Source organism: Meriones unguiculatus, chromosome 19 (genome assembly GCF_030254825.1).
Source record: "Meriones unguiculatus strain TT.TT164.6M chromosome 19, Bangor_MerUng_6.1, whole genome shotgun sequence".
NCBI lineage: Eukaryota > Metazoa > Chordata > Mammalia > Rodentia > Muridae > Meriones > Meriones unguiculatus.
The window spans coordinates 68,402,587-68,418,054 of record NC_083366.1 but is presented as its reverse complement, the minus strand read 5'-3'; the positions used below and the strand labels follow the sequence as shown (position 1 = coordinate 68,418,054).

Genomic DNA, 15,468 nt, shown 5'->3' with positions numbered 1-15,468 from the left:
ATGTGGGTGAAATTTTGTTCTGACAAGTCTGGAAGACCTCGGCATCCACACTGGGCCAATCTTCTGCTATGGAGCTATGCACTCCAGCCCACCTAGGAACACCTTCACTGAGCCAACTACACATTTCTGAAAACATCAAGGGTGTTTAGGGAACACCTGCTGTACACAGCCATTCAGCCATACTGAAATGTGACAGCCAGGCCTGGCAAGGTGATGCCTGTCTTTAATGCCAGCACTTGCTGATCTGAGTTCAAGGCCAGCCTGGTCTACATAGCAAGTTCCAGTCTGACTACATAGTGAGACTCTCAAGAAATAAAATGCTACTGCCAGCCTACTTACAGCTGCTGAAAGCTTGGCCTAGGGAATAGAGATCACACGGCCAGAGTCCCTGCCAGTCAAGACAGTCTAAACTGTCTTTGTCTCTGTTACTGCCACAATTCTCATAGACAAACTTTGAATAAAATGTGAACTATATCTTCTGACCTTAGGTGAAGAGTCTGCAGACTTAGTCACTAGTTGCAGGTTACTAGTTTATACTTAGCATGTGCTTGAAAAGGTGGAGCTGTGCACACGAGGCAAAAGTGAGTGCCAGCAACACACACACAGAGGTTCAGAAACCACGGAGCCCCCCCCCCCCCGACCACCACCTTTGCAGATGCAGCAGAGTGGGCTGGGTGTGACAAGACCCTACGGAATTCTCTGAATGAGTTCTCTGTACCAGGAAAGGGCAAGGAAGAGAATGGCCAAGGATCGAATGAAAATAGTAGCAATCATCCCTGGAGGTCAGTCTCTTGAGTTCTACAGCTATTTCCATGACCACAGCACTGCTTTACAGGGGAGACAACTCCTCTTCCGTGCCAGTGCTCCTTCCAAATTCCTTCCTGTGGACGGGGGAGCAAACATGTGCTGTGAGTTGGGTGGGTTTTTCTCTGTGGCCTGGCTGCCCTGGCCTCACTTTATAGACCAGCTGGCCCTGAACTTCCTACCTCTGGGATTAAAGGCTTGGCTCCCTCACATGCTAAGACTTCTGTTTGGGGGCTCCCTTCAAACTTTTCAAAGGCAAGGCGGTTGTTAGCTTCATTTGCAGTTGGGGAAACTAAAGCTCACACAGCTGACAAGTGCAGCTGAATCCTGACCCATTACCCCTCTTCCTACACCAGCTAGGTGGCCATTTCTCAAAGGGATTTGGTGTTTCTGAGTAAGGGCTGTTCTGACTCAGGAACCCGGTGATTCTTCCCCACATCACCTTTCACACCTTCCTTTCACACGGGAGCTTCTAGACAGAAAGACCCACAGCTGGCTGTATAATTTTTTGTTATAAAACGTTTAATGTTAACCTACAATACAATGTAAACCTTTATGAAAAAATTTGAAGTACACTAGGTTTCTTGAGGGGTTTGAACTCAGGTGCAGCAGGGGCTGGCACACTGCCTCTTTGTGGGTGGGCCTTCTGTTGCCGCCTTCCTCTAAGTCAAAACCTCTCCCCAGACAAACAGAAAAGCCAACCAGCTGTAAGATGGAGGTCCCTGTCCAGCACCAGGCAACATTGTCTGATTATGTGTTCTGGGGGCTACTTTCCAACACTCTTCGTTGGCCTTGGCACCATTAGCAATTGTCATAATAACTCATCAGGTGGAGATCCTAGTTTTTTAGTTTTTAAAGTGACAGAAATTCTCTTGCCATCTCTTTTCTGCAAGCAAGGAGAAAACAAAAAAAAAAAAAAAAAAACCTGACTGCTACAGGAAATTCTGCAGAAAAGACCAGACAGGACCCACTGAGGCTGCAAAACTCTTCTCAGGCATCGTGGCTTAGTCATTCCTGTGTCATTCAGCTGGGCTACTTCAGTGGGGAGTGCGGGACAGAACTTGAAACAAATACTATCATCCATGACTTGACCTTTGAATAACTGGTAGGACAACTGGAGGCAATTTAAACAAAGACAAATGCTTCCCGGGCTCTTCAAGCTCACGGGGCTTAGGGAGCCACAGACTGCACTGGCAAAGGGACAAAACATGAAGTCCACAGTTCATCTAGGAAGAAGGGAAATGGCACCCGGACAGCAGAACAAGGGGCACCAAGAAAATGGAACTGTGTCATAGCTACTGTAGAGCGGGGGGCAGCCTTGAGTATGTAGAGTTTGAGGCCAGTGTGGGCCATCAGAACCTATCTCAAGAACCTGAGAGCCAACACTGCAGGGGCTGGAGAGATGGCGAGAGGTGGACTTCAGCAGAAGCCTCCAGGACACGGAACAGGCTGCCCTCAGAGTCGGGGCAACAGATGGCCCTTGTTTTATTAGTCTGGCATCTTTTTGCAGCTATCAAAAGGCAAGAGGCATAAAATGTACACATTACAGAATGAGACTAAGAAAAAAACAACAAAAAACCAGAACTTGTCACAAGATACTTCCACAGTACACTTGCCCATGTGCCAGGCAGAGACGGGGACCAGGAACTGGGAGGGAGGCTCTAAGGGGAGGACCCTCTGCACAGCTTCAGAGGCTCCCCTGACGCCTTCACAGCGGTGCTGGCATCAGATGTGCTCTCTCACCCAGCCTGCAGACAGCTACAGTGCTAACATGTCCCAAGGTAGACCTATGGCGCTAAAGCCACATTCCCAGGCTTTCCAAATAACTGTACAGGCCGCACTCCCCAGGCTCCCTTCTGTGGAGAGCTGCAGAGAGCAGCAGCACGTGCCCGTCACAGAGAGCAGAGCTTTAGTTGGGAGGGCCTTCTAGAGAGGAGCAACACAGCCCTGCTTTCTGTCGCCTGGAATGCACTGCCTCACAGAACACTAGTGACTACAGGGCCGTCACAGAGGGCTGCAGTGTGTCCAGCCTGGACCGGCCTAGCTAGTCCACACCGCAATACTTGTTAGTGCACACTGGCATGTGTCAATACATGGCTCAACCACGTACTCACTACCAAAACTCAACCACAGATGAGACATTTACACAGAAAGAAAAATGCTCCTGCTGTTTCACCCTGGCCACGAGGAAGGCTGAAGACCGACTCTGCTAACCGGCCTTGTCGGAATACGGAATGTGCCTTCCAGCAATGGGCCAAGGCTGGGGTCTGATTCCCCTTAAAGTTTCTGCTTCAAACCTTTGAGACAGGGTCTCACCGTGTAGCTCCGGCTGGCCTGGAGGCTGCCGGTCTCTGCCGCGACGTACTGGGACTAGACGTGTGGGCCGCCAGGCCTGCTCTGGGGTTCTACGCACGGTAAACATCATCACACTTGCACTCAAACAGGGCGAGCAGCCGCAGGTGGAGTGGGGGCCTGAGGGCGGGTCCCGCTAGTGCTTTGGAAAGGCACCGAGCTTGGCAAGTTAGGGAAATTGGGAAGAGCAGCATGTGCGGTCAGAGGCAAGCCAGGAGCTGCCATCCTTTGGTTCAGACCTCTACACCACCACCTGGTACCGACGCCAAGGAACAGCTGCAGTGTGCAAATGGGAGCCCAAGGGTGTGGGCTGCACACTGCCTCTGTGGGCCATACTCCTCTCACTCCTCCAAATGGGATACAAAAGTGGCAGAACCAGAACAAATGGCCTCTCTGGGAATGAGAGGAACAATGGCAGAAATAAGCGCAAATTAGCCCCGGGCACCTTTATTACACTACCTTGGGCTAAGGAGAACAGGGCATTGGCTCTTTATCAAATAAATTTAAAGAAAAAAAAAAAAAAACGCCTAAGTCAGCCTCATTCCTTTGGTCATTATCATTACAAAGCAAACAGAAACAAAGTCAGTCATGAGCTGTGGGCAGTCTGTTCTGTACTCTCCCCTCTTCCTCCAGAAGCGGGAGAAGCAAGTCCTCAGGAGATGCTGCTGTAGCAGGCTGATGGAGGGGTTCACTTGTATTTTCTATAAAAGCAAGAATGAATGAGAAACCGTGGGAATGTCTCCTTCCCCACTTGGGACATCGGCTGGGCTAGAGGTGAGAGCCTCCACTGGGAGGGTGTAGTAGAGGCCGTGGAAGGTGAGGCCGAGCAGGCATGTTCGTCGCTGACCTTGCGTGCACACAGGCTGTGACTCTTGCAGGCAGCGTGGTTTCTGATCCCTCCATAGGATGCAGCAGTTTTTTAAAAAAAATATTGTATTATAATAATATGAATTTATCTCTTGTTCCGTTTTTGTTTTTCCATTTCTTTTAGGGATTGGGGTGGGAGGGAGGAGGCAGAAAAGTGTCATTCGTCTGTCAGGTCCTGAACAAAAAGAACCTCTGTGTGGCTGAGTCCTGCCTCCTGCAGTGTCGGGGGGTTGGGCCATTCCTCTGAAGGGACGCAGGGCAGTACCCGTCTTGGAAAGTTGGCTTCAATCTGAAACTTTTCAGGGCTTTCCTTCAAGGAAAATAAGAAGTCATGGATGACCTGTGGGTAGCACACAGAGAAAGAACACAGTGAGGAGACACGCTGGGTAAATGGCCACAACCTTTCCTGCTGTGACCCAGGTACACAGCAGTCATGTTACAATGGAGTCACTTCAAGGATTTCGAGGGCCCTGGAAGCGCCTTTTTAAAGAATTCACAAGGAGCGTGCGGTGGCATAAGCCTTTACAAACAGAAGGCTGAGGGCCCACACACCTTCCCTACAGACGCCACCGCGGGGAGGAAACCTGGTGGGCCCTCCCTGAGCTAAGTGACACCACAGTCACTCAGACCCCATCAGTGCATGTGCCCTTCATTAGCTGTGAATGCTTCAAACCACTTAACGGACACAGAATGCATGATCCCAGCACATTTGGAGGCAGAAATAGTGAGTTCAAGGCCAGCCTGGTCTATATAGTGAGCTCCAGAACGGCCACAGCTATCTAGAGACCCTGTCTTAGAAAAAAAGAAAAGAAAGAATTCACACAAGCCTATCCCTAGTCCTCTGAATTACATTTTTTTTTCCCTTTCAGAATCTGTCCTTAGGTAAAGCTCAACAATTTCTAAAAGACTGACTGACTGATTGATTGGTTGGTTGGTTGATTGATTGATTCATTGATTATGTATGCAATGTTCTGTCTGCATGTGTGCCCTCACAGAAAAGGGCACCAGATCTCATTATAAATGGTTATGAGCCGCCATATGGTTATGAGAATTGAACTCGGGACCTCTGGAAGAGCAGACAGTGCTCTTAACTGCTGAGCCATCTCTCCAGCCCCCAAAGCTAAACAGTTTAAAATTTTTATTTCCTTATGTGAGGGTCTCACAACGTAGCCCAGGCTGGCCTTAAACTCATGAGCTCCACCTGCCCTCTTGTCCCTCTCCCAGTGCTGAGCTCAAAGGCATGCACCAGCATGGGGCAATCACACCCAGTAAAGCTCACCAGTATTTACTCAGAAATAACCTCAGTCACAGAAAAGCTGGAAACGCAGTGTACAGGAAATTTCCCTTTGGTCAGGCAGTGGCAGTGTGCGCCCTTAAGCCCAGCTCTCAGGAGGCAGAGTCAAGTGGATCTCTGTGAGTTTGAGGCCAGCCTGGTCTACAGAGCGAGTTCCAGGATAGCCAAGGCTATACAGAGAAACCCTGTCTTGAAAAACCAAAAATAAAACAAAACAGAATGTTTGCTTTGAGTTAATTTTAAGTGGTCTGTCAACTTGGTGTCCTACTGCCCCAGAGACAGTAGTTATTTTGTTACAGTTTAAGTGACCTCAAAATCAGAAACTGTAGCTGATACATTACAAAAAGGTAAACACTCAACCTTCAATACTATGAGGGTTTCAGAATCCCTTCCCAAATCCTCAGGTATTCAGGTACAACTCATGCATTCTGTGTCTGTTAAGTGGCCTAAAGCACTCACAGCTAATGAAGTGACAACACTGGACACATGTGCTGGCGGTGTCTAAGTGACTGCGATGCCAGGTTTTCTCCGAGGGGTGGTGTTTGCAGGAGGGTGTGCCAGTCAGTCTGTCTGACCCTGTTAATAGATCCACACTCCTATGTTAGCCGACAGGCTGTATGTTATGTCAACAGTTATTTTCATGTTCAGACTATCTTAGCTGCAGGCAAGTGTGAATGGCTGGCTTCTCTGTCTTGTACACATGGCCTCATCCCTCCAGGTACAATGCCTTGCTTTCTGCACAAGTTGTTCTAGGTTTTCTTTCTTTTGTTGTTTCTGTTTTTCCTTTGTTTTGAGCCAGGGTTTCTCTGTGTAGCCCTAGAACTCTGTAGAGAGACCTGCCTGCCTCCTGAGGGCTGGGATGGAAGTGTGCGTCACCATACGCAGTGGTTATCGGTTTACACGTTTGTATCGTAGTGCTCTCAAAGGGCTGACCATGACTGCACACGAGAGGCAGAGTTCGCAGGCTGGCAAGAGGCTTTCAAGAACACTAAATTATTTGGTACACATCACTCACAGGGAATGTATGAGTCCAGGTCAGCATGGAATTAACTGCGCATCTCCTTTAGACATCATTCTCCTCTCCCAAGCCCCCTCCTCCAAGCAAGCATTTAAGTCTTTTGTTTTGGATTTTTGAGACAGGGTTTCTCTGGGTAGCCCTGGCTGTCCTAGAACTCACTCTGTAGACCAGGCTGTCCTCAAACTCAGAGACCCACCTGCTTCTGCCTCCTGAGTGCTGGGATTAAAGGCATGGACCACCAGTACCCAGCAAGCATGTGGTACACAGACATACATGCAGGCTAATATACATAAAATAAAAATATATATACATATATATGTACAGGCTTATATACATAAAATAAAAATAAATCTTAATAAAAGGATGGGTGCTGGGTGAGATGGCGCACACTTTTAACCACAGCACTCAGGGAGGCAGGGGCAGGTGGATCTCTGTAAGTTTGAGGCCAGCCTAGTCTACAGAGCGAGTTCTAGGAAAACCAGGGCTACACAGAGAAATCCTGTCTTGAAAAAACCAAAAAGTGCTTTGGAGGTGGGGACAGGAAGATCCCCAGGAACTGTTAGCACACCAATTTAGTAGAATCAGCAAGTCCTACGTTGCAGTGAAGACTCTGTCAGAAAATAAGGTAGATGGCTCCTGAGAAAAAACAACTTGAGGTTGACCTCCGATTTCCATATGCAACACATGCACACGCGCGCACACACACAAAATAAATTTGAAAGCAAACTAGAAAAAAACCTAGAGGATCCGTGCTAGGCTTCACATACAGAAACTTCTCCCCTCAGATTACTGACTTGGGTAGAAACTTCAGGAAATCCCACATGCAAAGCCAGGCACAGCGATGCACAGTTAGTCCCAGTACTCAAAGAGGCAGAGGCAGGCAGATCTCTGACCTCAAGGCCAGCCTGGTCCTGTTCCAGGACAGCCAGGGATATGTGAAGAAACCCCATTTTCAATGCCCCGCCCCCAGCCACTACCCACCACATGCACCTGTAGTTGGGACACGAGGAGGAGAAATGGCTGGGACTCTGGAAGCACATTTCTGTTACCCAGCTAAACATTCCAGGGCTCAGGGCTGCAGAGGCTGGCTGCTCTTCCAGAAGTCCTGAGTTAAATTCCCAGCACCCACATGGTGGCTCACAACTGTAATGGGATTTGATTCCCTCTTTTGGTGTGTGTAAAAACAGAGCATTCACATACATAAAATAAATAAATCTTTAAAAACAAGCAAGCAAAAGAGAGCTACAAATGCAGCTTACGAAGGCCCTAAACTCCATCCCCAGCCCAAAAAAGTAAAATCAAATACTGAGAGGTGTGCACACTCCTCTCAATGTAGACAAACACACAAGTGGAACTAGCTGCTTCTTTCCCACACCATAACCTCATTTTCATTCTGGGCTAGGTCTCAAGAGTCTTAGCGTCTGTCCTGACCACATGTATCTCAGAACACAGTATCTTCAGTTTAAAGTGAAGGCCTGGGGGGCTGGAGAGATGGCTCAGAGGTTAAGAGCACTGACTGCTCCTCCAGAGGTCCTGAGTTCAATTCCCAGCAACCACATGGTGGCTCACAACCATCTATAATGAGATCTGGTGCCCTCTTCTGGCACGCAGGTGTACATTCAGGCACAACACTGTATAAATAATTAATAAACATTTATTTAAAATAAATAAATAAATAAATAAATAAATAAATAAATAAATAAATAAATGAATAAATGAATAAAGTGAAGGCCTGGGAGAAACCTCATCAAGAGGGCTCAGCTGGTAAAAGTCTGTTCTGTCAAGCCGAAGGTTCTATTCCGAGGATCCAAACACAAAGAGGAAGGAGACCAGACTCTCGCTTGCACGCACACACACCCACTCACCCATCTACTGCCCAAATCTACAAGTACCACATGGCTTAGGTGAGCCTTACTGTCAGAGACTGTGAGAAGTGGAACCGTCTCTCTACTCTGGAATCATTGGGTAACTTGAAAATGATCTTGACACTTTCGGGGTCGTCAGGCGAGGGCTCAGGAGGCAGGCATTCCAACTTCCTTTCCTTTTCCTCCTGCAAGTTCTAGAGAGACACAAAGCAAGGGTAAGGATATGGCTCCAACAGGAAAACAAGAAGCCTGGAATACAATGACTATGTAGGTTTACTGAAAACCCATGGACAATTATTGTAAGAAAATCCTCCTGGGGCCAGAGGATAGCTCTCGGCAGGTAATGGTGCTTGGGCCTATTGAGAAAGACTCGAGTTTCACCCCCAGACACCAGGCTAAGGTGTCCCTAAAGTTGTCTTCTGACCTTCACAGAAGCATTGTGGCAGGTGTGTGCCAGCACTCACACATCACATAGATACATAATAGACAAAACCTCATTTATTGGTAGTTGAGGCAAGGTCTCATTATGTGTACCCCTGGCTGACCTGAACTTGATATGTAGATCAGGCTAGCCTCAAACTGACAGAGATACACCTGTCTCTGCCTTCTGAGTGATGGGATTGAAGGTGTGCACCACTACACCTGAGGAAAAAATGTAAAAACAACTCCTTAAAACAAAACAAAACCCTCTTAGGACTGGGAACATGGCTCAGTGTTAAGAGCACTGGCTGCTCTTCCAGAGGACCCAAGTTCAATTCCCAGCACCTACATGGCAGCTCACAACTGTCTGTAACTCTAGTTCCAGGGGATCCGTCACTCTTACACAGACGAATGCAGGCAAAACACCAATGCATATAAAATTTAAAAAAGCAAAAAACTCTCTTGGCAACCAGGTAAGGTGGTGAATCCCACGCGGGAGGCAGAGGCAGGTGGATCTCTGTGAGTTCGAGGACAGCCTGGCCTACAGAAGGAGTTCCAGGACAGTCAAAGCCACACAGACAAGTCCTGCCTCAAAAACCAAAACCAAACCAAAAAAAAAAAAAAAAAAAAAAAACACCCCAAGAAATAGAACAGAGCCCCGTCCTGGCAAGAAACGAGGGACAGCGTGCTGCGGCACACGCACTGCCGCCTGTGTGCAGGCACTGAGGGTGGGGAAAGAGTGTACCCTGGCTGGGAGCAAGCCGCAAGGCACAGTAGAAATACACCATGAGCAAAAATGCCAGTTTGCTAACGCTGAGACCAAGACAAAATGAGTGGAGAAACAACTTAATCCATAATCCCAACAAAGCTCTACCGTCACGTGCAAAGGCTTGGCTGACAAGCCCCGGTGTCCTCAGCATGCTGGGAACATGAGGGACAGAGGCCTGGCCCACCTGTCGCCTTCTCTCCTCTGCCAGCTTCTGCTGCTGCACCTCCTCCTCCTTTCGGCGTTTCCGCTCCCGTTCCTCCCTCTTTTTCCGTTCTTTCTCCTGGTCTGCCCTGAGAGAAGCCAGGTAGGCTTCATCCTGCTGTTGTCTCAGCACTTGGGTCTGGTTCCTTTCTTCCCTGTGGACAGAGTACAAACCAAACCCTCATTTCACAAAGCTGTTTTCCTAGCCTGTCTTCCTCCTCCCTCCCTCTAACCTCTCTAGGGCTAGAACCCAGGACTGGGCTGGCTACACGCCAGGCAAGCACAGGTCTTGACTGTGTTTCTCCCAATCCCCTGATCTTGAAGGCCAGCCCTTAGCATGAGTGCCTCGCCTTTCAAGCACTGAGGTTAGAGATATGCCTATGATGCCCAGCTCCTGGCTTCTATCTGCTGTCAATTTGAAAAACAGGAGTTACCCAAGCAGTGAGAACCACAACTGGAGAAGGCCTGGCCTAGCAAGGCTGCGGAGCATGCTGTTAACAGTGGCTGACAAGAGATGATCCAGTCTACCGTGGGCAGTCCCACCCCCTAGGCAGGCGCTCAGAGACGGTATCAAAAAGCAGGCTGAGCAAGGAATGAGGAGCGAGCCAGGTAGCAGCAATCCTCCATGGCTTCTGCTTCATTTCCTTCATGTCCTGACTTTTCTCAGCACAGTCCTGGCTAGTTCTGTGTCAACCTGCCACAAGGTAGGGTCTTAAGAGAGGAAGGACCCTCAGCTGAGAAAATGAAGGTCTCCATAAGATCAAACTGCTTAATTAGTGATTGATGTGGGAGGGCCTGGTCCACTGTGGATGGGGACACCTGGGCTGGTGGTCCTGGGTTCTGTCAGAAAGCAGTCTGAGCAAACAGGGAGGCAGGACTCCATGGCCTCTACATCAGCTCCTGCCTCCAGGGTTCTGCCCTGTTTTGAGTTCCTACTCTGACTTCATGGTGTTTCATCGGAGCAAAAGAAACCCTGGCTAAGACACAAAGTCTTACGTATCTCAGGGTGGTCTCAAAACTCATGATGTATTTATTCCAAGGATGACCTGGAACTTCTGATCCCTTCCCAAGTGTTAGGAACTCCACTATATTCCCAGTCTGTTTTCTCTTAGGCTGAAGATTTGGGCACAGGATGGAAACACTGATCTAGGAAGGCAGAGTAGAGCAGACTGAGTGAGCTGCTGCTTTCCTCAGGAGTAAGCTTTATGTGGGACTCAGAATCAAGAGTTGGGTGTCCACTTTGTAGAGTGCCTTTAACAGAGCTCTGTGGCTCTCCACTTAGCGACAATTCCAGGTATTTACACAAGGAACTCTAGTCATTTTCAACTCCAATTCCCCCATCCCTTCCCTTGGCTCTGAACACTTCTCAACAACTCCTCTGTCTCGTTATGTGGCCACTGAGTATAGTTTCTTGCCAGAGGGAAGCTGGGAGGCCATTTACAGAAGCATGGCAGCTGCTCTCCCAACAACCACTGGCTGCCAACACGCCCCCCGGGAAGGGGTGGACCTGTGAGGCCCCATCCATGGTGAAATGCTGATGAGCCCAGTCTTGGGCAGAGGACACAGCTGCAGTGAAATGAGGTGCAACGGCTGTGTTGTGTCCAGATGACATGTTTTTGTCGCACCTCTCCCCAACCTCTGGCTTTCATTCTTTCTGCTCTTACTTCCCTGACATTCCAAGTTATGGAGGGAGTGATTATAGCTGTTCACTTAGAGCCAAGCACTTCATCATCCTTTATTCTCCACTGTACCCTTCTGCATGTCTGTGTCTATTTATTTATTTGTATATGGTGCTGGGGAAGGAGAGAGCATGCCACAGCATAAATGTGGAGGTCAGGTCACCCTGTGCGAGTCAGGACTTTCCTTCCACCACGTGGGTTCTGAGGATTCAGGCTTGAAAACAAGTACGACCTTTCTGGCCCTCAATCTTTTCTTTTTCTATTTATGTATTTATTCTTATTTTATATGCATTGGTATTTTGCCTGCACGTATGTCTGTTATGTGTGAGGGTGTCAGATCTTGGAGTCACAGACAGTTGTGAGCTGCCGTGTGGCTGCTGGTATTGAACCTGAGTCCTCAGGAAGACCACTAGTGCTCTCAACTGCTGAGTAATCTCTCCAGCTCCCTCAATCTTTTAAAAAAGATTTATACTTATGTTTTGTTTTTTTGAGATTCACCCTTTTTTTTTTTAAATTTTGTTTATTTATTTATTATGTATATACCAGATCTTATTATGCACCAGAACTCATTATAGATGGCTGTGAGCCACCATGTGGTTGCTGGGAATTGAACTCAGGACCTTCAGAAGAGCAGTCAGTGCTCTTAACCGCTGAGCCATCTCTCCAGCCCTATACTTACGTGTGTGTGTGTGTGTGTGTGTGTATGTGTGTATGTGTGTATGTGTGTGAATAGACAGGTGCCCATGAAGAAGTTGGATCTCCTACAGTTGGAGATATGAACCGCCCATCTTTAGTGCTGGGAACTGAGCTGGGGTTCTCTGTAAGGGAAGTGCATGGTCTTAACTGCTGTTGTCATCCTACATTATTAATTTTTGTTTGTTTTGTTTTCCTAGACAGGGTTTCTCTCTAGCCTTGGCTGCCCTTACTCTCTGTAGACCAGGTTGGCCTCAAACTCACAGAGATCCGCCTGCCTTCGCTTCCCTGAGTGCTGGGATCACAAACATGTGCCACCAATGCCTGGCTCCACATTTTTTAAGACAGGGTTTCTCAATGAACCTGAAACTTGCTCACTGGCTAGCCCAACTGACCTGTAAACCTCCTGTTTCCTCCCTTCTCAGAGCTAAGATCACAGCTGCATGCAGCTGTACCTGGCTTTTATGTGGGTAAGAAGATCTGAACTTAGGTTCTAGTGCATGCAAAGCACTTACTTTCTGGACAGTCACCTCCTCGGTACCTGTGATGGTTGCTCATGCTTTCATCATGCTCATGCAATGTAGTCTGCACTAGATTCTGGATGGACAGAATGTAAACAACTTCCTCAGAGCTGAAACAAGTGAATTTATGTGCACTCCTGAGTTTGCTAACTGCTTGAATAAATTAATCAAGGTACAAGTTGTGAGAGCCTTGTTTTATCCTTCTAAAAATAACATAAAAAACAACCAGTAATGCAGGGGCTGCAACTAGCTAATGGAAAAGGGTGAAAGGCGACAGTTCTGGGACTTGAGTGCTCAACCTGTGGAGTTTAATGATACGTGCAGGCATAGAGGGTGGAAACTGATTAAGCAGAGACATAGCTGTTGTCCACTGCTGAACAACTGACTGCTTGCCTGGTGTGTGGAAAAAAACTACCAACACATTTGGTGCCGAGTAACATGAGAGTATGGCAAGAGAAATGGACCTCTCATTTGTTTTCTATTATTTTCCTTTAAAGGTTATTTTTTTTAAATATATTTTTAAAATTACTTATTATGTATACAATGTTTTGTCTGCATGGATACCTGCAGGCCAGAAGAGGGCACCAGATCTCATCATATTGGTTTATGAGCCACCATGTGGTTGCTTGGAATTGAACTCAGGACCTCTGGAAAAGCAACAAGTACTCTTAACCACTGAGCCATCTCTCCAGCCCCTTGTTTTCTACTATTGTCTTCAGAGTAAGCAGACTAGTGCTACAGGTGAAGTACCCTCCACTGTAACCGCTTTAACCTTCTTCTTCGACTTGTCCATTTCAAACATTCTGTAATTACTGTGCGTAATTCCCGTAAGGGGGAGTTATAACCAGTCCACCCTTTTCACATTAAGTTCTTTCTATGCTGTTCAGCACTCTAAGCTATATGTCAGCTTGACACGAAAGCTTTTAAAGTGGTTAAGACAAGGGAAAAGTCTGTGGAGCCCAGATCAGTCCTCCAAGCACACCATCTGTCTCTTTTCAGAAAGAACTCGCTAGTACCTCTCTAGGCGTTCTGACACCAGGTAAGTCTGGTTTGCATCCATAATAAATGTCAGCTGGCTGATGAGGTCATCGGGCTGGATGAGGCCTTCCAGCCGTCCTACCACAGTCATGCGGCGATCCTTCAGCATGATCACAGCGAGAAATGGATAGGTGTTCTCTCGTAACGCCTGTGAGACTGACAGAGAGACCCAGGAGAGCACAGGTAAGACTTGGGGATAAAGCAGATCAACCCCCAGACTTTGCATGGACAGAATGCTTTAATCTTGGCTGGGATTAAAAAAGGAAGGTGTCATTTTTCTCTGTCTACCTTTTTTTTCTACTGGTTTCTTTCCTTTTTTTTTTAAATAAGTAAGTGCTAGAAGAGATTTATTTTTGTTTTATGCATATCAATCTTTGGCACCATGTACTCATGGTGCCTGTGAAGGCCGAAAGAGGGCATCAGATCCCCAGAACTGGAGTTATAGAGAGCTGTGGGCTGCCATGTGGGTGCTGGGAACTGACCATGGTCTTCTAGAGGAGGAGGCCATGCTCTAACTACTGAGCCATCTCTCCAGCCTCTCTTTTTTTTCCTCTACAGACATATATAGAGATCAGAAGATGGCTTTCTGGGGCTGGTTCCCTCTCTCTACCACGTAGGATAATCAAACTCAGATTATCACATTTGGTGGCAAGTGCCTTTACCGATCTCATACCTCACTAGCCCCCACCTACTTTCTTCATTTTTTTTTTTTTCTGTCACCTGTTTGTGTTCCTAAACTGAGGTGAGTCCTTAGAACAGGACAAGCCTCTTTGGTGAGTTGTTGTCACCATGCTGGGAAAGGCTGCAAGGTTCTAAAATAATTCTTTTAAATGGAAGAAGGCTCTACCGAGAACCAGGTTACTGCCTGGATAATATTTCTTCAAAGTGTGAAGGTCACAAAGGGAGAGCAGGCTGCAGTTCACAGCTGCCGCTGTTGGCCATCATCCCCCCACACCACCTACAGCCCCATCTTTTCCTCCTCATCCAACTCCCTCCTTAACTCACTCCTAAGCTTTTTTCTCCCCATAACAAGGCTAGTTTTTCTGCTCTAAATGAAGTAAGATGGTTGGTCTGTAATTGCATCTATGTTCTTACATTATGAAAGAAGAAATTTTATAACTTCCTACAAAAAAAATATCCTTTGTGCCATGTATTTGTAAACCCTACAGAGCCTTATTAGAATGGCAAAATACAGGCTGCAGGAATATGCCAAGTGTCTACAAACCAATTAGGAGTAAAGATTAAGAACTAGGCTGCAGCCTGGCAATGGTGGCACACGCCTTCAATCCCAGCACTCAGGAGGCAGAGGCCGGCAGATTTCTGTAGGTTTGAGGCTAGCCTGGTCTACAGCGTGAGTTCCAGGGCAGCCAAGACTACATAGAAAAACCCTGTCTTGAAACACATGCCCACCCCTAGTCCCTAAAAGAAAACTAAGATGCAGGAGAAGCAGCTGCAGCATATTTGGTTCTGAACACCAGGTATGATGTGTTCACGTATACAGAGGTTGCTGGACAAAATGGCTACAAAATGATTGCATTTTCTTCACTGGGTTATCTTGGTATCTTCTAAATGATTTCTAAAAACTACCTATCTCTAATTAAGAGTTACTGCTAGAAAGAGCAGAACTCCCCGCATCCACTGTCAGCACTCTAGTACTCCAACAATACACTCTACTCAAGAGCTCACTCTGTTTAAACTGGACAGGGCAGATGAATGTAAACAGCCTGTAGAGATCAGTGGTGAGCTGCTGGGCAGGTTGATTTAAAACGAGAGTCTCTGGTGACGGCATGGCTAAATGTAAGGAATGGGCCTTAAAGTCTGCCAGTTCCGATCACACGGCAACTCTAAGCTAACTGTATGTTCTTGGATCTGTCCTAACATCTCTAAGATTGTTGCACAAATCTCAAAGTAGGCACAATACAACCCTCATCTCTCAGGACTGCTCAC

The 15,468-nt window shown here is 47.3% G+C and overlaps 1 protein-coding gene across 4 annotated transcripts in view; it reads right to left on the bottom strand.

Annotated features, from left to right (window-relative positions):
* Positions 1-2,259: 2,259 nt before the first annotated feature.
* Faf2 (Fas associated factor family member 2) overlaps positions 2,260-15,468 on the bottom strand; it is a 42,875-nt gene continuing 29,666 nt past the window's right edge. For all 4 annotated transcript variants that reach the window (XM_060372387.1, XM_060372388.1, XM_060372390.1 and 1 more), the window contains 4 exons: positions 13,500-13,677; positions 9,574-9,745; positions 8,251-8,394; positions 2,260-4,363 (listed from right to left, as the gene is read on the bottom strand). In XM_060372387.1, coding sequence (XP_060228370.1) covers positions 4,181-4,363; positions 8,251-8,394; positions 9,574-9,745; positions 13,500-13,677 — 677 coding nt within the window. In that variant the 3' untranslated portion in view covers positions 2,260-4,180. The remainder of the gene's footprint in view (positions 4,364-8,250; positions 8,395-9,573; positions 9,746-13,499; positions 13,678-15,468) is intronic.